The sequence below is a fragment of the Plectropomus leopardus genome, chromosome 16, assembly GCF_026936395.1.
Source record: "Plectropomus leopardus strain MGB_pleo_1.0 chromosome 16, ASM2693639v1, whole genome shotgun sequence".
Lineage (NCBI taxonomy): Eukaryota > Metazoa > Chordata > Actinopteri > Perciformes > Serranidae > Plectropomus > Plectropomus leopardus.
The window spans coordinates 26,874,164-26,901,690 of NC_142191.1; the positions used below are offsets into that span (position 1 = coordinate 26,874,164).

At 39.1% G+C, this 27,527-nt stretch overlaps 3 protein-coding genes across 5 annotated transcripts; all 3 read left to right on the forward strand.

Annotated features, from left to right (window-relative positions):
* Positions 1 to 232: 232 nt before the first annotated feature.
* Positions 233 to 14,567, forward strand: bub1 (BUB1 mitotic checkpoint serine/threonine kinase). 3 transcript variants are annotated; one of them, XM_042502862.2, is made up of 24 exons: positions 233 to 409; positions 584 to 643; positions 1,904 to 2,045; positions 2,174 to 2,370; positions 2,972 to 3,012; positions 3,123 to 3,202; positions 3,292 to 3,341; positions 3,500 to 3,660; positions 4,348 to 4,454; positions 4,877 to 5,367; positions 6,253 to 6,293; positions 6,380 to 6,499; positions 6,744 to 6,854; positions 7,573 to 7,657; positions 7,807 to 7,885; positions 8,564 to 8,741; positions 8,886 to 8,952; positions 9,605 to 10,434; positions 11,570 to 11,670; positions 12,145 to 12,306; positions 12,419 to 12,576; positions 12,713 to 12,890; positions 13,217 to 13,323; positions 13,865 to 14,567. In XM_042502862.2, exons 1-24 carry the CDS (start codon positions 387 to 389, stop codon positions 14,061 to 14,063), a joined length of 3,768 nt encoding a protein of 1,255 aa, XP_042358796.2. In that variant the 5' UTR covers positions 233 to 386; the 3' UTR covers positions 14,064 to 14,567. The 3 variants fall into 3 exon arrangements, with proteins under 3 accessions (XP_042358796.2, XP_042358797.2, XP_042358798.2); XM_042502863.2 differs by having other exon boundaries at positions 3,126 to 3,202; positions 13,865 to 14,309; XM_042502864.2 differs by lacking the exon at positions 6,380 to 6,499.
* A 2,604-nt stretch (positions 14,568 to 17,171) lies between these two features.
* Positions 17,172 to 21,997, forward strand: LOC121955737 (lactoylglutathione lyase-like). The gene is made up of 6 exons (XM_042503806.2): positions 17,172 to 17,323; positions 19,116 to 19,198; positions 19,381 to 19,521; positions 20,079 to 20,146; positions 20,402 to 20,491; positions 21,854 to 21,997. The coding sequence occupies exons 1-6, from the start codon at positions 17,252 to 17,254 to the stop codon at positions 21,946 to 21,948; spliced, it is 549 nt and encodes a 182-aa protein (XP_042359740.1). The 5' UTR covers positions 17,172 to 17,251; the 3' UTR covers positions 21,949 to 21,997.
* Positions 21,998 to 24,606: 2,609 nt separating this feature from the next.
* Positions 24,607 to 27,527, forward strand: sf3b6 (splicing factor 3b, subunit 6). The gene is made up of 4 exons (XM_042503606.2): positions 24,607 to 24,767; positions 25,480 to 25,598; positions 26,596 to 26,734; positions 26,918 to 27,527. Exons 1-4 carry the CDS (start codon positions 24,738 to 24,740, stop codon positions 27,005 to 27,007), a joined length of 378 nt encoding a protein of 125 aa, XP_042359540.1. The 5' UTR covers positions 24,607 to 24,737; the 3' UTR covers positions 27,008 to 27,527.

Sequence of the window (27,527 nt, forward strand, 5' to 3'; positions counted from 1 at the left end):
GATATTTACATGTTTAAAGAACAAAGTGTATCTAAACAATAAAAGATGCATATTTAAAATCTGCAATTGCATGTTTAATGACACTTTTATCTTTTGTTTGTTTGTTTTTTTAAACCATTTTTCTCGATTTTATTTTGTTAATTTTACCCCGGAACTTCGCCACACATTGGGGGCGTGGTTTCAGGGCCACCGGAGCGCTCCTCGCGTTGCTATTGGCTGAGCGCGAATTTTCAAACGTCGTAGGAACAACAGCCCGTCAGAGGCTGAAATAAACTAACGATGCAAGTAATCGAGAGAAATTGATTTGGATATACCATATATTGATATATTGTTCGAAGACGACATCCAAATTTTAATAGAAGCATCAATTTTTGATTTAGCGCGAAATGGATATTCCCATGTATTTACAGTAAGTCAACAGTTTCTACATATACATTAACGGTACCCGATGTTAGCTTCATGCTAACGGTTAGCTTTAAGGGAATCTGTCGTTTAATTTGAAGTAATTTATAAATGACATAATATTCAGACATTGCGCTGCCTTCTTTTTATTATGTGTAACGTTAAACTTATACCCCTTTAGGAGCTTTGAAAGCAGTGTGAGCTCCTATACGGGAGACGACCCACTGGATCAATGGGACAAGTGAGTAATTTGCCTGGTTTAAGCGAGCATCAGCTAGCATGTTTTTTTTTTTTTTAATTTGTTGCAATAACGTTGGGAAACAAAGATAAATAACAGCCAGCTTTACGCTGCAATTTCCCCCAGTGGAGAATGACTGTACATCTACTCAAATGCTATAACTTTACATAAGTACAATTTTAAAATACTTGTACTTTACTTAAATATTTCCATTCTATGCTGTTATGTTACTAATTACTCCTACCTTTACATTAAGAATAGAAAATACTTCTAGTAAATACATTATATTATTGTATCAGAGATTTTTTTTTTATCCCAAGGGGAAAATTCACAAGATACCCAATAATTCATATATTTAAATATGTTTAAAATTAGCCCCACCTTTACCAGCTGCATTATGTATATGCACAGTGTATGTGTGTGTGTGTATATATATATATATATATATATATATATATATATATATATATATATATATATATATATATATATATATATATATATATAATTCTGAATATGGCAAAACAACTGCTTTTACTTTAGGTACTTCAAGAATATTTTAGATGCCAATACTTTTGTACTTTTAAGTACACAATTAAATGCAGGATCAACAAAGTATTTTTACACCGTGTTGCTACTTCTATTTAAGGTACAACCCTGTAAATAGCTAAAGAAGATTTTTGTTGTGTTGTTGAGTCTATTAACAGTGATGCATTTTGAAAATACTCTCTGTTTAATTATTAGTTATCGTATTGTTGACTGCATGTTCAGTCTGAGGTTGTACCTCATAAAAAGGGTAGATATTAAAGTATCAGCTCTGTGTCCTAAACTATTCCCTTAGCAGAGCTGATGCCCCTCATTTACTTCCATTGTGTACCTACTATATTCATTGTTTCAAAAATAATAACAAGTAATACACCTCCTCGGTTTTGCGGTAGAGATCATTACAGTTTCACCTACCAGGTATTGGAGTCTCAGTTGTTATGGTTACATGGAGAAGCTCTTTCCTTTTTTACTTTATTAATATTGCCCTGGCCATTGAAGTAGAGCTATGCAGTGTAGGCAAACTGTGTAAAACTTACGTTTACTATCAGTGTTCTTCGCCTCTATTCTTTTCTTTCCAGCTATTTTTATTTCTTTTTTAGTACTCTACAAATGCTCTATCTGTACAACTTGTTTTGTGCAAGTGGGTAACTGCATTTGAATACAACTAATGACAACAAAGAGAGTACTGAATGTTCACTTCCCTGTTTGATTTCCAAGGTTTGTGAAGTACCTGGAGCAAAGATTACCTGCAGACAGTGGCAGCGCGATGTCTTTGGTGTTTGACAGTCTCGTACAAAAATTTCTGAATGACGAGAAATACGCAAATGACATCAGATATGTGAACTACTGCATCAAATGTGTAAGTCTCACTGAAATATTCCAATATTATACAGCAGCCAGTCACAGAACTGGTGTTGATTTGTTATTCAGGTTGCTAAAACCCTCACATGAGCATTTCTTTATTTTTACTCTCTCTCTCTCACACAGGCGAGTTATTATTCTGACCCTGTTGCGCTGTATAGTCACATCTACAGTAAGGGCATCGGCACCAGGACTGCTGCCCTCTATGTGGCCTGGGCACAACAGTTTGAGCAGAAGGGAATGAATGAACAGGCTGACGCCCTTTACCAGAAAGCAATGGAGAACCAAGCTCAGCCAGTGGACACTGTTCTCAGTGAACACAGGTAACAACAAAGGAATAGATAATATAGACACAGCATGGAGCTGTTCCTAAATGAGAAATGATAAATGATGTCGATAAATGCCTGAAAGGAATACTTTACCCCCCAAATGACCATCTCTGTATCAGTTACTCAATCCCTGTTTTCGTGAGGAAAACTTTTTTTCTTGCATGCCTCCACTGAATGAAGACCCAAAAAAATCAAGAAAGTTTTGGATAAATTGAAGTCATTGGAGACCATGTTTCAGAACAGCAACGACTTCAATTAATCTAGAGTTTTCTCTGTTTTTTTTCTTTGTTTTTATTCCTTGTGTTAAGAATAACACAAGGAATTTTTGGGGAGGGGGGACTATTTTCTTCACAAATCATCATTACATGGGGTGATTAATTGATATACACGTGATGATCGCTTGGTGGCTGAAGTATTCCTTTAAAATACTTATTTTAGATTTAGAGGGAACAAATGTTGAATATATGAATGGCAGGCCTTGTTGTACACTTACTCCTTACGAGGTGTTTCATCATTTTAGTGTATTTTACACTGTCCCCAGTATGCACAAAAATAACTTAAATGTGCTAAAATTAAAAAAAAATCTGATCTGCAGGCAGTTTCGAACAAGAACTGGAAGCCCGACGCCAGTTTCAGGTAAGAGCGTGTTTACTTGATGTTTTTTTTATTAAGACCTTTTAAATTTGTTTACTACAAGTGCTCTATATATCATGTCAGCGACTAACTGTTTTCATTTTTTTGTAAAGCAGGAGGTCGAACCCCTCTGCAAAACTCTCAATTAACCAATCAGATGTCATCCCACAGAGAGCCTGTAGCTCTAAACAATGTGCGTGTTTTTGAACTTCAGTAATAATTATTTGATAAAAACAATGTCTGCTTTTGAAATCCACTAATAGCTGCTGTCCTCTGTTACAGGCCTCTGTGGACTGTCTACCCAAACCACCTACATACAAGACCACCATAATGTAAGTTACTTACATCATTTAATGATGTACTCGTATAAGTATGACTCCTGATTGGTCACCAACATAGCATGTGTACTGTGCGGATCATAAAGTGCTTTAGAAATATGTGTTTGCCAAAACTAGAAATTATATTATCAAATGTGTTTTCTTCTCCACAGAGTCTCTCGCTCTGAGACCTCAGGGGCGATCCCCTCCAGTCGCCCCGGTCTTCAGACCGTGTCGGAGTACATGACGGATGAACTTGTTTGTGAAGGATCTGAATACTGCTTTGAGGAGGTCCGAGCAGAAAAATACTTCTGTAAACTCCGAATAAACTCAAGTAAGATTGCGTTGGCACAGCTCACATGATGGGTTTTCTTGAGGCAGCTAATGAGCCTGTTTACACCTGGTATTACCATGGTATTCAGTGATCCAAACACAAGTGGACAGCTGAGGCACATTGCCATTCACACCCGTGCATGCATCTCCAGCTGACACACACAGACACACACACACACACACACACACACACACACACACACACACACACACAGAGCAGCAAAAACCCTCCACAATCCCTCAAATGGTATTTGGGACAGCCCCACAGTACACTGTCCCCCAAAACAAATAGTAATTGCTGTATTGATGACACAGTCCTTGTTGGGAATGCAAGTTTTTTGTTTCCTAGGATGGCAAAGGTATTTTTCACCCTGCTCTCCCTCTGTCGCCTTCTTGTTGCCTTAGTTGGTCGGGTTGGTTAGATTAGGCTGAGAATGTCAGGTTAAGCCAGTAGAGCAGAGTAGGGCAGGTTACGCCTCACCATCCAAGAACATTTCCATTGGGGATGAATGAGGACACGTTAGTCTTTACACTGATGATATGTGGTCAGCTCAATGTGTGTTGGTTTTCATGTACACTTGTATTCAGCGCTGTCCACTTGTGATCAGATCAACCAAAAGGCACGTTAAAACCAGGCATAAACAGACCATCCACTGTTTTATAACATCTGTTTTTCTTTTATTTAAAGTGGAGCAGGAGGAAGGGGGCATCCTAAGCATTAAATCCATTTTGGAGAAATTAAACCAGGATCTGGAGACAAGTGGAGGTTCAGCCAGCCAGCCTTCATCACAGAGGGTGAGACTCCAAATTAAAATGTTTTTTGTTTTTTTTAAAGTGCTTTCTGCTTCTCATCAAGGAAGTTACCTGAAAAAAGTAGTAAAAGTATTAATTTTGTAACAAAATCATTATAATCATTATAAATCTCCTTAGCTTTTTAAAAATAATGTTCTAATCTTCTAATTATTTGCAATTTGTGGAACATTTCTTACTAAGTTAGTCACTGCCTCCTTTCCCATGTTTTTGAAAGAAATGGCGCCAATTTGCTCCTGTGTTCTAAAGGGTTAAAAACTTGTTAGGGGCATCTGAAAGCAGCACATGAAAAGAGAAGTCCTTCCAGCTTTCAAAGGATTGAAGGAGGAACACAGAGAATTTAGTGACGGTGTGGATAAAACAGCAGAACTTATATGAAACTCTAGCCTTTGTTTTCTTTGCTGCAGCTGCCTGTGATGGAAACAGCCACCACTCTGAACCCTAATCCTACCCAGCAGTCCTTTGGACACCCTCAGCCCTCAAACCGTTTGAGCAGCAGGCGCTCCCTTGGCTTGAGATTACTCACCGAGCCAACCTTCATCCAAGAAGCCATCGCCATCTCTGAACCACCTCAACAGCAGCACAACAGCAGAGCTGCAGACACACACGCTCAGAGCTCAGAGGTGTCCCTCCATCCCTCCGTCCTGGCTGACAGGAGCATTCGTTTACCACAATCTGTGCCGACTTCAGCGTCCGCAGACGGAGAGCCTGTCGCCCAGACCTCGATATTTCAGCCCCGGTCAGTTGAGCAGCCCGGCAGCTTCGATCAGGTGAACCTGTCGCTCCACAGTCCTGCCTGCGTCTCTGCTGTGGACAACGATGTTCTGTGCCAGGACGATGGAGCTCAGCCCGGCAGCTCGGAGAACTGTCGACCCGAGGAGCGCAACACCGCTCAGCAGTGAGTAGTTTCCACTTCTGTTCAAAGGATTTCAGGGGCTTTCTGATATTTTGTGCATCTGAATCATAACTCAAATCTGAACACGTGTAATGCACAACTTTTTTAAATTGACCCTCTTTTTTAGATTAACCTAACCAAAATTGGTTTGATTTCTTTAAAAAAGAAATGGCCTAAAAATGAGTAAAAGATTACAAGAAAAGTATCTGAATTTAGGAAAAAGGTTTAAAAAAAAAAAAGACAGTGACCTCAAGAAAGTGCTAAAACCTGTTTTTTGTTGGGTTTTTTTTCATAACATAATTTTGTATAATAATTTAAAGTATTATAAATCTAGTTTTCTGGAAATTTCCCCTCATTTTTTGATTATATAATAATAATTCCCACCAGCTAATTTTCAGATAATTTCCTTGTCACCTTTTACTGGTTTTTTTGGCAGTTTGTGGGACATTTCTTGCAGAGTTGCTTTTTATTATTTGAAAGAAATTAAACCAATTTTCACAAGCTTCAGAAGTTTAAATGCTAGTATGAGGCAACTAAATGCAGCACAAGAAAACTTATGGTGATCCAAGCGTTAAAGGGTTGAATGTGTCTTACACTTAGGAGAGATATCACGTTCCTCATAACTCCAGAATTTGTCTGAAGATAAACACGTTTTTAACTTTCCTTCAGCGTCAAAGTAATCCAGCCCCCAGTCGAGATGAATTATAAATCTGCTTACATTTTTCTAAAAACAGTAGCTAAGAAACTCTATGTAATGTGGGTAACTGGACGATATTGATATGAATGCTGTCAGCAGTACAACAATGCCAAATGCTACATCACTCAAAACAAAAAGAAACAGTATTACAACAATTCTCAATTGTTTTTTCAAACATTGTTCCTCCTCAGGGAAGAGACTCACCCCCAGGAGCTCGAGGAGAAACTCAACAGTAAGTGCACCACTCGTTGTCGAGTAAACCCTCCTGTCGTCGCTTCCTGTGAATGCTTTCAAACCTTTTCTTTGTGTCTCTCTCAGTGTCACAGGGAGGCACAGCCAACCTGTCTCACATCACTCCTAACAACTCACTGGGCTTTATTCAGGCCACACCATCAAGGGTGCTGCCGTCTCCCACTGTCAACACACGGGAAGCACTGGGTGAGCACAACAGCTGTTTGGTGATATGTCAGGGATCTGGGATATGCTAGAAAGGTGTTCTGTCTTGTGTTTATGAATAGCAGGGCTGCGTGACATGGTTCAAATCAAGATGTTTCGACCAAAAACCTCAATATTGATATCAAAGTCTGCGGTGCTTCAACAAGTCCAGCTTTTAGTGGTAAAGCGCAAAATTCTGTTGCTGTAACATCGAAGTGAATTACATTTAGATGTTGTGTTCATCCAGATGTGATCATGGACATGTTCCAAGCCCCGACTTTCCTGGAGGACCCGTTCAACAACGCATCAGTGCTCCACGCAGCTGAGAGGGAGGTCGATCACGGCTACCCAAGAAACGGTGAATGTGCTGTTAAAAAAAAAAAAAAAACAGCCGTTAATGAAGATTTTATTGAGTCTTATCAGAATTTGTCCACAGCTGTGTCTAAAATATATGACGGAATTTCAATGTGGTAAAGTCCACATTGAGAAAAAAACTTTTCTTTTGAGACTTTGAGAATAAAGTTGTTATATTATGAGGAAAAACTCGTAATATTACGAGAATAAAGTCATAATTAAAAAAAAAAAAAAAAGCTGTAATAATGACTTTATTCTCATAAAGTTATTACTTTGTTCTTGTAAAATTACGTGTTTATTCAAACAGCTGTGCCTTGCTCTAAATCCCCATCCTTTCCTCTATTTAAAATCCTGTCTTTAGTGGGTCGAAACTAATACTGATCATCAAAGTTAATTTGAACTTGCAGACTCACAGATCAATATAATGAATCAAGATGCTGATTGATGAAGTGCAGTGAAATTTAAATTATCTTTTAAGCATTGTCTCAAGTTTAAGAAACACTGAAGTAAATTGTTTAAATGCTCCAGATTATGAAAGTGAAGTAAAAAAAAGCTTTTATATAACGACAAAGCAAGAAAAGAAAATTAACTCAAATTATGCAAGTAATTCTTGATTTGACTTTTATTGGTATGACAGTTTTAGTAACTGTCATGCTGTCTCTCTCAGTTTTTCTGCAGCTTTTTGCCTCTTAACTAAATTCTTCTTTAAATGATTTTCAAAGGAGGCGTCTCCTCTTTCACCAAGCCCCCGGCCGCAGCGCCGTTTGCTGTCTTCCAAGATGATGATGCTGACAAAGAAAATGGCAGGTGAATACGGACTCCAGGACACCAGAGAGCCAGCAACACATATTATGAACATCCAAAATAAGTGCTAATTCTGTGAGGTGATTCTATTGTTAGTCAGAATTAAGATTTTACGTGAATAATGTTCCTGTTATTATTTTGTCCCTGCTCAGTGCTGCTGCTCCCTCTGTGGTTGAGAAGTCTAAACCAGTCAGAGCTCTGGCAGAAATCCCAGTGACTAACAAACCTAATGTGAGTATGAAGAAAACGTAATAAAGATGTTGAGATTTTACGTCACACACACAATGAAAGGTGCACTCGTTTGTGTTTGTATTAGGGGTCGACCGATATTGTTTTTTAGGGCTCATACGATTATTATTAGTAGTTAATGAGACCGATAATATGGAACATTTGGAACCGATATGCATTAACAATAAAAATGAAAATTTTTCTGTCATTATTTAGAAACAAACAAACTGCAATACAAAACTTTGTTTAAATGCCTTTAGCAAATGTTTCATCAAAACTGAAACGTTGAACATCATGTGCAGCAAGTTAGCAGCAACTTTTTTTATGAAGTCAAGTGGAAATTGAAATAAAAATGAATAAGAAAAATAGCTCTCTGAGGTTTTACAAAGTAAAAGTTCCTCCCAAGCTGACATATTCTGTGCACTTTTTCAGTTTAGTAATTTTATAAGCGAGCATTAAAATAAAATGCCAATACAGATAATCGGCAAAATGCCAAATATCGGCCCAAATAATCTTCCCTATCATTAGGGTGATAATTTGTCGACCCTTAGTTTGTATATTACCTGTGGAGCCTGTCTTCACAATCTGGGGACAGTTGGACCTTAATTAACAGAGCTGAGGGACACAGTGAGGCCTGCTGCCCATTTTGTTCTTCATATGTCGTCCTCCCTCCCCTACCAGGACACTCCTCCGGACCTGATGCCAGATGAGAGCACCATGTGGGGAGCTCGCTACAACTCCCTTAACTCGCTGGCTGCTTGTCCCAACAGCACCTCGGACTTCGCCATGGCGGCTCAGTGTGTCTCCACCCCGTTCACACGCAAGACATTTTTCAGCGACAACTTTTACGAGGACCAAGGTAACACACCTGCACATTTTGTTTTCCCCTATATTCTCTTTTTTTTTTTTTGAGTCAAGCTTTCAGCTGACCTACGCCATGTGGTCTGATTCGGTTTTTGGGAACAAAACTAATTCAAAAATAATTTATATTTCTATTTTCCAGAGAACAACTGTGATGGTGGAGATGCTGATGATGATGCTTTTATCAGACGTCAGCCGAAAAAACTCAGGTATCGAATCTGTCCCTGCTTCCGCAGATATTCAGGGTGTATCAGTGGTTCTTAGAAATCAAATTGAATTATTTATTATGAGTAAAGCTATATTGTATTTAAAAAAAAAAAAAAAGAACAATGTACAGCTCACCACACTACCTCAGAAAAGACTACACCACTGATGACTGAAAACATGAAATCTTAAGGGATCTCGAGGTATATTTGCTTTGCATAAACGAGAATCAAAAAGCAACGTCACGTAACATCAAAACATGCATCATAAAAGCAGTAAAAACAAATTAAAATCATTTAAAGAAAAACGCCATTAAAAGCAGCTTGAGTGGCTGTGTGTTTGAAATTTTGAAATTGTCACTCCCTCTCCTCGCGCTGTCAGCTTAATTCGCATCGCAAGTATCCGTCGTTTCCAATACAAAATGTATGGGAGCAGATTTCCGGTCGCATGTAGTGGGCATGCACCGTTAGGGTTTTGGAATGTTGGTTGAACAAATCAAGTAACATGAAGATGTCACGTTGAGCTCGAGGAAATTGTAAAAAATGTTTTTCACTATCTTCTGACATTTTCTAGACTAAATGTTAACACGTGATGAAGGCCATGCAGTATGTCAGCTCTGAGTATTGAGACGTTTATACTCTCTGTTCCCTCCCGCAGCCCCATCATGGAGCAGAGTCCGTCGGATGAAACGGCCATCAGTCAGCTCGAGCCTTCCTCTGACAGACATGGCACCATCTTGGTTAAAGGGCTGTCCACAGTCCAGCACTGCCTGACCACCTCCTCCATCACCATGGTGCAGCCTCCCCCCCCTGCTGTACTCTCCTTCAGAGACCAGACCATGTGTCCCACCGACTCCTCCATCAACAGGACCACGGCGCCCAGCTGGGAAGTGTACACGAGCCCTGAGCAGCCTCCCAAACAGGTCTCTGTGCTCTCACAGCAACCTGAGAGTTCAGTCAGACCCAAAAGTGAACCCTTCACAATCATGGAAGACGTAGACAAACCCGCCAGTCCAGAGCGGGTCCAGAAACAAGTCTATGATGTCCCCATGAGCCCAGAGTGTGCTCTCAAAACGGACTGGTTGGCCATCAGAAGCCCAGAGGTCACAGTCGAGCCGGACCTGGACGCCTTCCTGAGTCCCCGTCGGCTCAATAAAGGGGACACAGTTCCCAACCAGACCATGGATGTCCCCATGAGTCCACAACAGCCGCAGCTCTGTGCCGATGTGCCCATGAGCCCGGTGCAGCCGCCACAGGTCGGCACGGAGGATGAGCCCATGATGAGTCCAGACAGGGGGCTGAGGTCGAGCGCAGACGTGTCCATGAATGCAACGACAGCTGCAGTCCAGCTGGTGTCAGACCCCTGGGACGATGCACTGATCTCTGATCTGCTGTCATCACTCAGCCCGCCTCTCACCTCTCACCCCCGCTGCATCACCTGGCCGTGCAAAGTACCCAACATCACCCCAAAGATGACCATCAGCATGGGTAAGAGGGAGAGCTGCCACCATTACTGATGGATTTATTTATTAAATAGGAAGATTTTAGAAAACGTGTACTTGCTGAGAATTAGATGACAGTATTGATTATACTCCGTAATTCTGCAGTAATTATTGAGCCGCAGCCAGGTGGCCATTAGCTTAGTTTAGCTTAAAGACTGGAAGCTTAGGAAACAGCTAGACTGGCTCTGTCCAAAGTTCAAAAAAACACCTTCCAACTCCTCTAAAGCTCACTAACACGCTTGTTTGTTCATACAAAAACAGATATATGAAAACAAAAGGTGGTTTTTCCCCAATTCTTTCAATTAGTTACAAAAATGTAACAAATACTGCAGCACATCATGAAATTTCTCTCTTGCCAGTTAGTCAGTTAATAAATTACTTTTTTTATAGTGTACGTACATCTTGACTAAATCATAATTCTGGAAAAATTAACATTCCGGGCCAAATAAAGTTTTATCATCTTATAATAATAAAACAATGGCATTCTTAGTGTGTTAGTATCTTAAATCTGTGTTTTTCAAATGGTACGTGTACCCTCAGGGGCACTTCATAGTACTATAGAGTTTACGTGAGATATATTTAAATGTTGATTCTAAAAAAAGCAGTCACGCATTCCCAAAATAATTATATCCAGGGTTTCCCACAAATTCATATATTTGTGGCGGTCTGCCACAGTTAAAACATCTGCCACCACGTATAAATTTTGTATTTTTGAAGCTGGACCATTTATAAGGAGCAGTTTTGGAATCCAGCACCATACAGTCGGAGCGCAGAACGTACTCTGGGCACAGACAGAGTAGCTGACAGATCAGTTATCCACCCCAGGACTCAAACGCCACAAACTGCTGCTGAGGAAAAAAAAATTCTCATAGGTTTTAATTCTGTGGAAGACACTGATATCACTAAATTGAAAGTGCAACTTCTCAAAAAGGTGCAGTTCAATGCATCTACAGTGCAGTCACAGTGTTAATGCATAATGACAAAAGAATGAAGTGATGGATGATATCCATTTGAAATATAGCATTTTAGTGTTTTTCAGTTACACACTGTTGTTTAAATCAAGCCAGATGAAGGGAAGTGAAGAAAGGTGTGTTAAACTGAGAATATTTTCCTCCTGACAGGAAAAGCATCCCTGCGAGTCGACTGTGTCCTCGGAGAAGGTGCTTTTGCAACAGTTTACCAGGCGACTGACCCCATGACCTCTGAGAGGATGGTGTTGAAGGTAAGATGTTTGGAATCAAGCACTCCGTACACATCTTCATGATCCGGTCACACAGATTTGACTTCGATAAGGCTTTTGGGAAAAATCTAAGTGTTATTTGAGGGTGGTGTCATCAATTTTTTTTTTTCGGAAGGACAGAAAACAATAATCACCATTCTCTTTATGTGCTGAGATGCACAGGTAAAGACTTTGGTTTGCTTTAGCAGAGTAATGTAGACTGATCACTAAAATTCTAGTTCTTGTGGCTTCGTCACTGTCACGTGTAAATGAACAATGCAGTTTCACAACGAGAGCATTTAAGTTTTCTCTGAAAACAATAACAGGATAAATGTTAACTGTATCTGTAAAGAGGTTAAAAAAATGTTCTGTTAGTTACCAAAAAAAGGCCTTTTGCTTGCTTTTTGTTAAAGTGTCAGCTTCATGTTCAAAGTGAATATCTGAGCCCAGCTCTTTCCCTCTTTATTTTTGCTTCAGGTTCAGAAGCCGGCCTATCCCTGGGAGTTTTACATCAACACACAGCTGGACGCTCGTCTCCGGCCCGACGTCCGTCACCTCTACAGCAGCATCCGCTCAGCTCACCTCTTCCCCAACGGGAGTGTGATGCTTGGTGAGCTTCACAACTACGGCACTCTGCTGGTACGTTCACACCCATGTTTTATTACTGCAGCAGAGACTCCTACACCTGTCACAGATACATGAAATCATCATGGACACACTCTTACTGATGTCTTTTCCCTGTGACTTTCAGAATGCAGTAAACATCTATAAAACCTTGAGCGACAAGGTGATGCCTCAGCCTCTCGTCATGTACTTCACCGTCTGCATCCTGCACATGGTGGAGCAGCTGCACAGCATCAACGTCATCCACGCCGACATCAAACCTGACAACTTCCTGCTAGGAGAGAGGTAACTATTGATAACCGCATTAGTTTCCTTTCTACCATTTAAACCAGTTCGATTTTCACAGAACAGCTCAGTAACAGCAGGACATGAGGCGCAGATTGTCGTCATCGTCGTCATCATTGCTGATGTTGTGTTTCAGGTTCTTGGAGAACAAGTGTTTTGAGCCGGACAACGTGGACCACGGCCTCGTCCTCATCGACCTCGGACAGGGCATCGACATGGAGCTTTTCCCAGAAGGCACTGCTTTCACTGCCAGGTGTTTGACGTCGGGTTTCCAGTGTACTGAGATGCTCAGCGGCAAACCCTGGAACTACCAGGTGAGGAAACACAGAATGAACATCTGTTACTGGAACTCAACTGCAATATTATTTATGTGTATTTGTAATTAAATAAGTCATTTTCTCAAGCCATATTTTGTGTTAATACAACACTAACAACATGCTGTATATTGTACAGCTGTTTACAATAGACTTAAGAGGCAGCGAAACAGAAAGTTAATTTGCAAATCAGACATTAGTTTAGTAATTTTTAAAGGTTTCATTGTATCTTTTGTTCTGTATTTTGTCCGTGTGTGTGTGTGTGTGTGTGTGTGTGTGTGTGTGTGTGTGTGTGTGTGTGTGTGTGTGTGTGATTGTGTGTTTAGACGGATTACTTTGGAATAGCAGGGACCGTCTACTGCATGCTGTTTGGGACATACATGCAAGTCACAAATGACGGCGGCGTGTGGAAGACAAATGGTGTCTTCAGAAGGTAATTTCCTCCCAAAACAATTGACTTCTCCAGTCCAGACTGTATTGTTTTTTTTGGCAGAGCAGTTACTTATTTACAGAAGCTGAAATAAAAAAAGAAGGTAATAACTGAAAGTAAATAACTTGAATAACCGTTTCAGAGAAAAAGCAAAACATTATCCAAAACAGTATCTGATCTGATGAAAATCTTAAGCTACAGCAGGTTACTTTTATGAAAACATAACTTTTTGTCATATTTGCCCCTCCAATGCATCTGAATGGAAACAACCAATCAGTGAACAGAAGATGACTACTGAAAGTGACATTTAGGGAGCTAGAACAGTGACAGTAATTTCTGGCATCGAAAATAAAGTTTATTTATTGTGACAGTTTCAACAAATATGACAAAAAGATATATTTTAAAAAAAAAAGTCCTCGACTGAATGGGATAAATGATCAGAACAGGATCAAAATGGGGAAGAAAATGGGATCATGCAGCCATAAGTTGCACATCCACTCTGTTAACAGCGTAATAAGATCTTCTGTCTGCATCTGCTCCACAGGAACCCCCACAGCGACTTGTGGCAGGAGTTCTTCCACACTCTGCTGAACGTGCCGGACTGCAGCTCCCTGCCGAGCCTCCAGAGCCTCCGCCGCAAACTGACGGCAGCCCTGCAGCAGAACTACAGCAGCAAACTGCCCACGCTCAAGAGCCGCCTGGTGGTGCTGCTGCTGGAGAGCCACAAGGCAGCAAGGAGATGACGACAACGTCCGAGATCCTGAGACAGATCGGCTTTCCTTCACTTCACGGTGCAATCTGAACATTTTTAAAGATGTGGTGAAATGTCACTGGAGGAGGATTTGATCATCTGATTGGAATTTGTACATGTAAAAAAGTAAATATAATTTTGTTGCCTTTTTTTTAAGGTTCTTTTTCTCTGCCTCCAGTTAGTTTGACTTCTGGGAGACTGATGACTAATTGAAGAATAAAATTTGTGTTGAAATAGATGAGATGGTGGAATTTATTGAAGCTGGCAGATACAAGTTATATGAATGAACAGCTTACTTTTCTTGTTTTTTTGTTAAGTTTATTTTTTATTAAATTTTTTTTTTTTTTTTTTTTTTACAATTTACAAGCTCTGTTTTTGTTAGATTTTATTCATGGAAGCCATCTGCTAATTTTGTTTTTCTCTGAATTATTTTAATATTTATCAGTCTGTTGTTTTTAACACATTTTATGTTAACACTTTCTATAAAAACTGCTCAGATGATTTTGCTTTTTTTTGTCTCTTTTACAAAATTGTTTATGGCTAAATTAACCCTTTGAAACCTGAAGTGACATCACTTTTCTAGTGCTGCTTTCAAACGCCTTTCGCTTGTATTTAAGTCTTTGAACTCTGAGCAAATTGGTGCAATTTCTTTCAAAAACATGGATAAAAAGGCAATGTGCATCCTGGTAAGAAATGTTCCACAAATTGCAAGAAATTAGTAGATTTATAAGAAAAAAAAGCTTTAAAGAAAAAAGAAGAAAAATTTATGGGAAAAATGTATTTATAATTAGAATAAATACATATTTTGATTATGTTACAGAATTTTTTTATTGTATACAGTTATCAACCGCTTTTTCCAAGTTTTGTTTCCCTTTTTCGATTTATTTTATCCCTTTTTCTTATTTTAAATGTAATTTTTATTTTACTCATTTTCAGGTAATTTTGTTATACATTTTACTAATTTCTTCCAAATTTTTGGGTCATTTCCTTTTTTGCTGCTTATTGCCCTCTCATGTCTTGGAGGTTTCAAAGGGTTAAAGTAGGTCTGTGTGGTTCATATGTCTGCACCATATCTCTCTTTATATGACCGCCAGATGGCACCAAAGTGGTACATTTTTAAATCATGCACATAGTGGCTTAAACTGCACTAATCAGTATTTTACTATCCACAGCAGATTGAATGATTATGTGTAATGTTAACAGAGGTGTTCTTATTACAAACTCTGTGGAGCCCTTTAGCCTTCTTTAGCTCCTAGTTTCTGTCATCTTCTGGTTCAGTCTCAGTGGAGAGAGACTCTCTACAAAGACTGGGAAAAAACAAGTCATCAGCTCCAAATACAGCATGTTTTTTAACATGTTGCATACCTGCCATACCTAAAGTGTGTGCAGTGTGTATTGACTCTGACCAGTAGCAGGGTGTGAGGGGGGATTAGTTGCTCTAAAATCTGATCCAGGATCAGGGTGTGTTAATGTCAGTCTGAAACCTCACTCGAGCTCATCCTCCCTCACCTCAAATGTCTGTGACATGTTCAGACCTGCAGCTCGACTCCCTGCATTTTTCTCCTTGAATGTGTCCAAGAACCTGGGTTCCCCCCTCAGGGTTTACTACCACAACCAAACACACTGCAGAACTACTCCTCTTAAAAAATGTTGACAAGCAAAGAGATTACAGCAACAGGTCATTTTACTTCATCTCCTTTGACACAAAATTAAAAAAATGTATAAAATTTTAGAAAAATGTATAAAATTTTAGAAAAACAGTAAATGACACTGAAATACCAACCAGAATTCTCTTAAAGGGACAGAACACCCCAAAATCAACCTAGATTTTTTTGGTGTGAACTGCTGAGTATTGGAGATATCAGCTGTAGAGATGCCTGTCTTCTCTCATCAATACATTTGAAAAACTCAACAGAAATGTCTCTTTCCAGAAATCACAACCCAGTAACTCAAGATAACCCTGTGAGCAGTTTCATGTAGGAACTACTTTCTACCAAACTACACCGACCCACTGGATCACTGCACAAAAGTTAGCGTGCTTCAACTCATGGTTGAGATGTTCATGATTGCATGAGATGTAAACAACGATGGCGTTCTCCTCGGCTGAGCTGCTAGCTCAGTGGTGTTAAGTGAGTTATCAGTAGATGCGCTCCCTTCTGTGCAGTGATGCGGTTGGCAGGTGTAGTTTAGTACAAGGAAAATAGTTCCTACATGAAACTGCTCACAAAAAGCTCAGTAGATTGTCCTGAGTAACCAGCTCATGATTTCTGTGCAGGGACATTTCTGTTGAGCTGTTCTAATGACTTTTTTGGCGCTTTCAGCACCACAAGCCAGCTAGTTCCTTTATATTGGAAAGAAGGCACTCATCTCCAACACTTGGCAAAAAAAAATGTGTTTTTGATTTTTCTGGTGAATTGTCCCCTTTAACTTTAAGTGCTTTCATTCTACAACACTTCCTAACTGTGCTTAAAAGAAAACAAAGAGCACGGGAATTCACTTTGATAAAGCGATCTTCTCCCTGTATTTATCCACGCTCTGTGGAGGAGGTAAAATGTTGATGTGATGCTGATATCAGCACAGACTGAAGTGTTTAGTAGAAACTTCAGTCTTTCAGTCTTCACTGCTGGCTGCATTCCTCATCAAAGCTGTGGGCGTTTCTTTCCCACTAGTTCATCAGAGGTTGAGGGCAGCGGCTGCTCTGTGGACACTCCTCTGAGCACAACCTGCTGCCTTCAGGTTCCCTCAAAAATATACACACTGGGAAAGTTTGACTCCTCTGTGGTATCAGATGTTTTCAAAGCACAGAAGGAGGTTAAAACATATAATATCCCAACAGGAGGTAAATGAAAGTGTTAAAAAAATAAGTTAATGATGCACAGGATTGTAGGTATTCTAAAAATAAAACAGTAGTTTATATAGCCGCTGCATGTAGGGGGGAGGAGGAGGATGCCCTGAGGCTTCCCGGGGTTTGCACTGAACCCTGAATATTTACAATGTCTGGCTCCGTCCCTGACTGTTATGAATAAATAACAAACACTTTTCAAAAGATGAATCCATGTTTCTATACTCAAAAGCAAGCGTGCTGTTAGATCTCAGGAGCACCACTTTATGAGCAGCACTTGAAGGCAGCACAGCAAAGGAGAAGTACTTGCTCACTCAATCTGATGCGATCTGAGAGCCATGGAGGGCAGAGGAGGACTGTCGGATGAGGCTGTGTCTGCTGCCTGCAAAGAAGGAGATCCCATCACCAAGGTGAGTGTTTGTTTTTAATATTTACTTTAGTGGTAATGGATTTCATTCATTTTGTTTAACTGCACTGACAGAGGACACACAGTGTGGGATGAGACTGTAATGCAGTCGAACCTGTTGGCAGTCATTTATGTGAGCCGTAAGACCTGCAGATGCCTGTAGGCCACACTGACAGTTCACACACTTTGTACAGCAACGTCGTCTGAGCCGCAGGAACAACAAGATTTCAAGTGTTACGATAGATTCAGAGCAGGATTCAAACTCACATAAGAGTCACAGCTATAAAGCACATTTTTAAAGGTGCCACAGATTTTTCTTTTTAAAGGCCAGTTCATCTTAATGACATAAAACAGTTTGCCACTTTTGTTGTTATCCAGCCATGCACATAGTTTCAGCTTCATGTGCCAAGATTTTGAAAATATCCACCTCAGAGATTTCGGCTTCCACCCCTGTACAAAGATGTTGAAACTCACAATTTGTCTTTCCAGAAACACAGTGAGAGCTTAGCTTTTATTTTTAGTGTTTGTTTTTTCCTTTTTCTGAACACCACAAAGGAAATTCCAAACACCTCTATTGTATTAGTGCTGGAGGAATTTTCAGAGACATTTTCTTTTCTCTCCAGATATTTAAAGGTCCATTGTTGTAGGATTCAGTGGCATCTGGTGGTGAGGTTGCATATTGCAACCAACTGTGATAAAGCACATCCACATACTCATATCAGTGTAACAATATAAATTACTTTAATAATTACTTACAAAATGCTGGCTGAAAGGATTTGCAATCCAGTACCAAATGCTTACTGAGAAACAAAATATGTCACCACTCCTCAGAGTTTCTGAACATGATTGGATAGACTGCAGACTGTAATATAGAGATGGACAACATGACAGTTCCCCCAAAGTCAAGCTTTTCAGTTTCGATCGCCCCCTGGTGTCTGTCTGCAGTATAGGTCATAAAGCCGGCCCCTCCATGTTAGTGAATGGACACAGGCCAAACTAAAAACTCAAAGTACACGCCAAATACATTTTTCCCAAGGACGTTTTCTGTCACTGAAGGTAGTTCTCATCACCTGATGTTTGTTCAAGTGTTTATTTTTATGATATGTTCGGTTTTAAGTAGTTATTTAATTCAACGTCGTCACTGCACAGAATCGGGCTCTCAGTGACATCAACATTGCAAGATGGCAACACATCCTGAATATTTTAACCTCACTTAGGCTATAGTTAAGGGTGTGACGTCCATCTGTGTATGCAGTCTATGAGAGAGACCTATAGCCAATCAGAGAAGGAAACGTGATGTAGCGCTAAGCAACAGACAAATGTAATCAGCCTTCAGCGTGCAGAGAGGAGCTGCCATTGTGCAGAATCAGTATGTCGGTGAACGAATGTCGCTGTTTTTGTTATCAAATTTTCAAAATTAGAACTTCAACAGAAAGTTCAACATCAGCTGCAGCCACCTTTGTTGAAAACGCCTCAATGACGCTTCTCTTCATAAAACAAGATTTATGCTCATCGTCAGCATTAGAAGCATAGGCCAAAAAAGACGGTATTTCGCATATAAAGCACAAATTGTAAGTAATCATCCAAAACGTGACCTTTTTTAGATAGACACTTGTGATTGTTCTGAACTAGACCAGGTCTGGTAGAAATCGGGGGGGCAGAAGCATCCAAAACAGAGCTCATAGGAGAGTGAACATAAGACTTCAAAACCTCCAAACGGGCCATATAGAAATGTTGACTGGTGCAGATTTAAAGATGTATTGTGTTAATCGTTTTGATGACTTTGGTCTCTGCAGGACTACATGATGCAGCAGACGATGCTGAGGGTCAAAGATCCAGAAAAATCTCTGGACTTCTACACTCGGATCCTGGGCATGACGTGAGTCCTCAGTCTGATCCTGAACCTCTCTGAGCAGATCTCATTCCAACATCTCAAACTTCAACTTGTCTGTGGTTCTCACACCACTTAGGAAACTGTGTATCATCATCAGTCCAGATGTCTTTATTCTGCCCTATTTGGCCTTTAAACCAGTAACCACTGGGCTCCTCTGTGGTTTCCAGCTTGCTCCAGAAAATTGACTTCCCCTCGATGCGTTTCACCCTCTACTTCCTGGGTTACGAAGACAAGTCGGACATCCCGGCTGACATCAGAGAGAGGACGGCGTGGACCTTCTCTCGCCGAGCCACCATAGAGCTTACACAGTGCGTAAGATAATCCTCAAAGAAATGCTTTTCTTCGTTCGGTGCTGAAGAACTTCTTTTTCCCTGTTCATAATGAAATATTGTGTTGACCCGTCATATTCTGGAAAGACTGAAACCAGAAGAGCGGAGGCTGTAATAGCAGCACGTTATTGCACATGGCGTCACAAAAACACATTGAACTCTCACATGAAGGCCGCAGTTTTTGCACAATATCAATAAATTTGCATTTTATTTTTTCAATGTATCATTTAGTACATAAAATATCTGTATAAATATGTTAAAATGTGGGTCTTTAAAGTCGTTAAAATGTCGAAACTAGTCCGACCAACAGTCCAAAACCAGAGTATATCGAGTTTACTCTCACAGAGAAAATAAAACCAACATATATTTGTGTTGGAGATGCATTGATTTTTTATTATAAGCCACTAGCTTCTACCGTACCTTCTTACTATGCAGAAAAAAATAATCAGGAATCCACACACACATATATATAGATATAGTATAACTTTATTGCTGATGAATGTGTAATTATCTACTATCTATTATCTGTTTGTTAGTAACTGGGGTTCAGAGTCAGATGAAACTCTGTCATACCACAATGGGAACAACGAGCCGAGAGGATTTGGTGAGAACTTGAACTATATTCATTTCACTGGTAGTTTAAAAGTAATTTTTTTGTCAGACTTTAAAGTTTTACTGTTACTGTTTGCTTAATTAACTTGTTTCAGCTTTCTTAATGCTTCACAGATGAGCTAAAGTGAAACAGATGGCACCTACACAGTTTTCTTCTTCTTTGTGTGTGTGTGTGTGTGTGTGTGTGTGTGTGTGTGTGTGTGCGTGTGTGTGTGTGTTTTGGGTGTAACCTGCTCTCTCGTTGCAGGTCATATTGGCGTTGCTGTTCCAGATGTTTATGCTGCCTGCAAAGTGTTTGAAGAGCAAGGAGTGAAGTTTGTCAAGAAACCAGAATCAGGTGAGTCAGAAATCAGGTCCATACTGAAACTCTTAAACTGTACAGACTCAGACTGAGGTAATACTATATGATTTGTTAGTGTCAACAAACCCTTTTAAAACAGTGCACAAATACATATGTAGTTTCATTTTGTTAAGTCTCAGTAATTTCCTAAAACAGGTGTCCACTCTAGTTTTTATCAAATAAACAGGAGGAAATAGTGCTTTTGATGGGGACTATTTTAAGCGGTGGATTAATCCACATTTGGTGCTATAGTGGGTTTTTGGGTGCAGCACAACGGATTGAGCCAAAATAACCTACAGTGCGTGTGTTAATGGCGATGAATGAACATGGTGTGTTTTTATATAATAATAATAATATAATAGTTTGTGCACAATATTAATGTTTTCATGGTATTTGTGGACAATAAAGAAAATATACAGTATCGCCAACTCTGTTATTTATCTTCTAGTCAGTCTGGAAGATGAATTCAGACATTTTCAGGACTTGAAAATTATTTTAGTTTCAGAGCAACAATGTGGGATATTCTTCACACCGTGCAAAATGTTTTATTTTAGGGAGAGGGAGTTTTAGACAGATTGTCATTTCACACCTACTGATTTTATTGTGAAGAGATCCTTTATTTATGACGTAAAATAACCCAGATGAGTCCGAGTGCTCAACAGTACGGTGGCCAAGAGAGGTCAGTGCAGCTCAACTTGAAAAATGTGCATCAAATCCATGTTTTTGAAAGGATTTAAAACCAATTTGCTCACATTTCAACGGTTAAAATGCTTGTGAAAGGGGTCTGACACAGCACAAGAAAACTGATGGCTATCCAGGTTTTAAAGGGTTAAGCTGCAGTGGATTTAGTTCTGTTGGCCATCTCCTGTGAGTTACAATCAACAGACACAACATGCTGAAAACAGCCGGTAAATCAAGTCTATCAATGGAGGTTTGGGAATGATTTAGATGTTCAAATGCAAAGATCTCATTATAATTAAAACAAATGTCTCAACCACATGTTGTTAAAGGTTTTCACTAGGAAGTGACACTCACATTCAACTGGATGTCAGCAGTTTGGGGAGGCTGCTTGCTTGTCTGAATCATCATGTAGGGATGTAAGATTTGTCCAAACAACTTCATTGTGGGAACTCACATCCCAAAAAAATGGTCCTCCTACAGTAAACATTTTACATTTTAGGGTTGAAGTTGGTTTTAAGGTTTGTGTCTTCAGGGAATGAATCAGTCAGTGCAGCTTCCCCTGAGAGACAAAAGTGTGTGTGTGTGTGTGTGTGTGTGTGTGTGTGTGTGTGTGTGTGTGTGTGTGTGTATGTGTACATGCACCATTATATTAACTACCACAATTTTCCCCCTTCACAGGTAAAATGAAGGATCTCGCCTTCATTCAGGATCCTGACGGCTACTGGATTGAGATTTTAAGTCCTAACAACATGGTCTCATTAATGGCACCTTAAAGCAGAGACACGCGGGGGGGAATAACCAGGGCATTATGGTTTGAGATCACTGCTGAGACAAAACAGGACTTTTATTTTTTATACACAAACCATTGGTTTTTACATAAACTCCATTCTTTGCAAGTGGCAACCTCCACGTTGATAAATGAAGCTAATGTGAATAGGGCTGCAACTAAAGATTATTTTTAAACCAATTAATCAGTCAATTATTTTTTGATTAATCAATGAATTGGATTTATTTTTAAAATGAAATAGAAATAACAATAAAATAAGCATTTTTTTTCCCATCATCAAAAACAGATTATCATTGACAACAGTACAAAAAAGTGCATAAACAGGGGGCTATATGAACATCCCTGAGCTGTCAAAATGTATTAAATAATAAATAACTACAAAATCAAATATAAAACAATTCAAAAACTAAATGTTGACAGCTTTTGCAACATACCATCATGTTTCCTTACTTTGAGGTGACAAAAAAACGACCTATGTTCAGTTTGACTTCAGCCTCGGTGAACTGCAGCGTGATTCAGGCTTGTGTTCTTCACACGTGCAGCGTTGTTGTTACGTCGCTGCTGCATCACGACCCGCAGATATTAGCTCTGTATTTCCACATTTAAAAGCCCAAATTCCGCTCGTTTATGAAGTCGTGCAAGTTCCCACATAGCCGACAACACGGTCCTGTAAATGTTTCAAAATAAAATACCTTGTATCAGCAGCTGATAGGATTCTGTCCACAGAGACGCTGTCAGAGGGCTTTTGTTTTGAAAGGGAAGTAGGGAAGTTGGAGTAAAACAGACATCTTTGTATTTCATCATCTCTGTGACAGAAAGAGACTTTTAAACGGTGAGTAATAATAGTACAACAAATCACAAATTTTATTTGTTGCCAACACATTTAATAATCGATTTTATTGATTCGTTGTTGCAGCCCTTAATGTAAAGCAGCTAAAAACTGCTGTCCCTCTAATGGCCACTTGAGGCTGGCTCCCAAATTGAGTAAATCCCCATAATCCCCCATATTAAAATATCCAACTTTACAGCAGAAATAAACTTGTTTACTACCTGATTTGGGCCTCTAGACCTAATTTCAGGCTCATGACAACTGCACAAGAGGTGAATTTATATATAACTCACCTGTTTACATTTTATCAAGGCTTAAAGTTATGCATATGCTTACAGTTCAGTCTGAAGAAGTGCTGTTAGCTCAAAACGTCACTTGTGAGTAGCTCAGTAAAAGCTGCATGGGGAGCTAAAATGTGGGCGTGTGGGTCCAGCACCTTTCTCAACGTTTCATGGATGTGTGCATTTTCTATCCTTTTTTCAACAATCTTTATACAGTCTCTAGTTAGATTTTGCAATCCATAAATAAATAAAAAAACTGAAATCTAAATGTGCTCTCTGTTTCTTCGAATCTATTGACAGTTTGCTGCAGAGTTGAGGTGGTGCACACAGCACACTAGAAATAAGAAAAGCAACAAATTAAAAAGGTCAACTGGTCACTATGTGAAATCAGCTGGTAGTAAAAAAGTTTTTTAAAAAAAACCCTCAGAGGTTAACTAGTTGATTTGTTCTAATGGAATAGACCTTTTTCACAGCAGACATTTTTACTTGTCATAGTAGGAAAAGCACAGGTGAAAGTGAGGACATTAACAATGGTTCAGTTCCATTAAGTGTGTCAGTATGCTGGTCCAGTGAGTCTGCATGCCCAATACTAGGACCTCCTTAAAATGGTATGCTGCTGTCATTAATGTTATTAAATACACATGTCAAAATGTCTGCTGTGAAATGGGTGGATTATTCTCCACTGTGATCCTGACTGACTTTCTCATTGTTCTTTCTGATTTAACACGCAACTGATAAACACCAACAAACACTGACATTTTCCCTGCTGTGCTTTCCCATAGACTCACCACCTCCCTCTGTTACACACAAACACACACACACATACACACACAGGCAAATTAAAAATGCACATATACAAAGGCAGAAAAATGTGACGCCTCACAGTCAGCCTGTCACTCAAAACAACCACGCTCTTAGTTATGCTTTACTTTAAACACTGTTGAAATTACCAAGTTCATGTTTGTGTTATTTCTTTCTTCTTCTTTTTTTTTTTTTATTTTTATTTTTGAAGCGTGTGGAGTTATTGGAACTTGCCAGTAACTCATCCTCTTGCACAGTACATTTGAAACAACCCACTTTTACAGTAATGGATCTTTATCACTGCAGACTTTTGACTTGCCATAATAGCAAAGGCACATGTGTTATTAGTAACATAAACATTTGCTCTGTTGTAATTTAAGTGTCTCAGACTAAGCCGTGACAGTGTGACAGTGGGCTAATATGCACACAAACTGAATTGGAATCCAGCCATCATTAATTGTATTATTTACAACTGTGCTTTCCCTATAGTGATATGCTGATTTGATCTTTTTTTTTAAAAAAAAAATGGCACCAGAGATTATATCTAGGCTCATTTTTCATTCCCAAGAATGTAGTGTAATTTTTAGGTGCCACTGTGACAAAATAAGTTATTTTTGTAAACACGGCAGTCAAGGCAATGTAGCCAATATTAAGATACATGTATGGAGAAGTGTGGCTCAGAGGTGGAGAAGTGAAGTGCTGTAATAACATTTGTCCTGCGGGGGGCAGCAGTGCGCCGTATTTCCACTCAGTCGGAAACCGGATGTTCGTCACCAACTGGCGACTGCTGCCATTTTGACGGGAAGAGTGTGGAGTTGCGTTTGTTGTTCAGCGGTCTAATTTACTCATAAAAATAATTTCGCCATGGCTATGCAAGCAGCGAAACGCGCTAATGTAAGTATGAGCGAGTTTGCTGGTATACCGTGAGAGAAGTATAACGTTAACTAATGATATTATCTTGGCTAGGCTAGAAGCTAGCGTCAGCCAGCGTTAGCATACAGTTAGCATGCTAACGACTTGGAAACAACCATATAAACTATGTTAAAACGCGTCGCATTCTTGCTTTTAACACATTTATTTGGTAGTGTTATTTATTTGGGATGGTCTTACGTCTAAAATTTTGTTTTGGAAACGTGGCTTCATGTAACGTACAGTATCACATTTTAACGCTAGTGGCTGTGCTAACGTTAGCAAAGTGTTGTTATTGGTGCCTCGACACAATACTGAAAAGCTCTTTTATCTAATCTAGAGACGAGTGATGGCATCTGGGAAAATAAAAATAGGAATAATTGATTCAATATGGACAAAAATATAAATAAGTTAATGATCATTGCACATAGAAACGAGGCAAACAAACGTCAGCTATTGAAGAGTTACGTCTTTATCGCAGTGCCACAAAAAATAATAGTGTTTCCAGCAGATTAAGAAACACTGACAGTTTATTGAAAGTATGTATGCTACACAACTTGTTTTTAGATGGATTTGGCATCACAACACTCGTAACGTTTTGTCAGTCGTTAAGTGTTTACATTGCACCTATATGGTCTCTGCTCTTATTTTCTTAAAAAACATGATTAACTCATCTGTTTTTCTCGCTTTTTTGCAGATACGATTACCTCCTGAGGTGAACCGGATCCTGTACGTCAGGAATCTTCCTTACAAGATCACAGCTGAAGAAATGTATGATATCTTTGGGAAATATGGACCAATACGTCAAATCAGAACGTAAGTGTTTGCACACTGCATAGATCTGCAGGGTTTACAGAGACCAGGTGGGTCAAAAGAAATAACAGGAATTACGTTTGATCATTTTAATTGTAGATGCCAAGATGCTGAATTAGATTTAGAACAACATACTGTTTGTTATTAGAACATATCAGTTCTATTGAGTGTGGTTGGTTCAGTCTTTAGTATTATACGTGATATATATTATAGCAACACTAGGATTTGATTTGTCATTGATATCTTGATGAAACTACATATCATTTTAGCTTTTGTCTTTTCCTGATCTTAAAGGCTGTATTTAAGTATAGTGATATAATTATCTGAACTTAACAGACTGTTCTAGCTGTTCTATTATTTGCCTTTAGTGACTTAGTCATTTCATCCACGTTACTGATGTTTATTTATCAAAAATATCTTTCTGTTAATATTTTGTAAAAGCATCAGTCGTTAACCCTATAATATTGTAGCAATATCGAAATATGGTTATATAAATATGGTTACAAATTTAATGGTATTCGTCTCTATATCGCACAGCCCTAAGTGACCCACACAAACCCCTCATCAATTTATAAAGCCTGTTCAGGGCTATTCTAAAGCTTAAATTGATGCAAAACTTCTTGAATTTCTTCGCCATCCTTTTCTGAAGGTGCATGTTATCAGATCTTTTCTAACGCTGGTGAGTGGGGTTGGTTAATGGGAATTAATCTCTTAAAAAAGGCAGGTAGATGATGAAATCTTTATTGTGAAGCCAGGAGAACATCACCTGAAACAGGATGGCTTGAATATTTAGACTTCACAGATTTGTAGACCAGCAAGAAAGAAATATCAATATTACCCAAATAAATATTTACAATTATATTATACGTAAAATAGATTCTTATCTGCTTTTAAAAAAAGTTTTTCTCAGTTACAAGTACACTGTATTTTCCCCTAAACACCTGTAGGACTCTGCATATATTGGTCTTGTAGTCACTTCCTGTGTTTTATTCTTTCTCAGGGGTAACACACCTGAAACAAGAGGAACAGCTTACGTGGTTTATGAAGACATCTTTGACGCCAAAAACGCCTGTGATCATCTGTCAGGCTTTAACGTCTGCAACCGTTACCTGGTGGTCCTCTACTACAACGCAAACAGAGTACGTATGATTACAGTGTCTGCAGGCATCAAAGGGTCACAGGGCAGTTGTGGGATATGCTTCTGTAAAGGTTTTACAAAAATACAGTCCTGGAATTGAAAAAAAATCTTTTCAATATTTTAATATAAACATGTCTTTATGTAATTATTCCAAATTTAATTCTGTGATCAACTCTCTTGGCAGGCTTTCCAGAAGATGGACACAAAGAAAAAAGAGGAACAGCTGAAGCTCCTAAAAGAGAAATACGGCATCAACACAGACCCTCCGAAGTAGCACTCTGCAAAACCCCGTTCACCTCCACGGCTTTCACCCCCACTGTTCAAAGTCGTTATTTTTCTATTTGTACATACTTCACATGCTCTGTGGTGTATGCTGGTTTACCGAAGATTTACCAGAAGAGTTCTTGAAAATATTCTTTTTTAACGATTTTGTTGAAATGAAAAGTGTGATTTTTTTCTGTTTTGTTTCATTAATTCTTTTTTTTCTCACAAAAAGTCACTCATCTGTTTGATCTTTAGGACTTTGGTTGGTGTTCATGTCAAAAATGAAAAGCAGCACAGACTCTTCAACATAAAAAATAGTTTTACCTGGATTTAGATATTGACTGGTCATAGCATTCACCCTTGGCAACACGGAAATCTTTTTTTTCAGCCTTTTGTTCCTATTTTCATTCTTTTCTACAATCTTTTAATTTAAAGCTAATCATTGTCATACAGTATGTGATATGGAATTGAGTTGATCAGTACAGACTATGTAAAGTATATGGTTTCTGTAAAATAAATGTTTTCTAAAA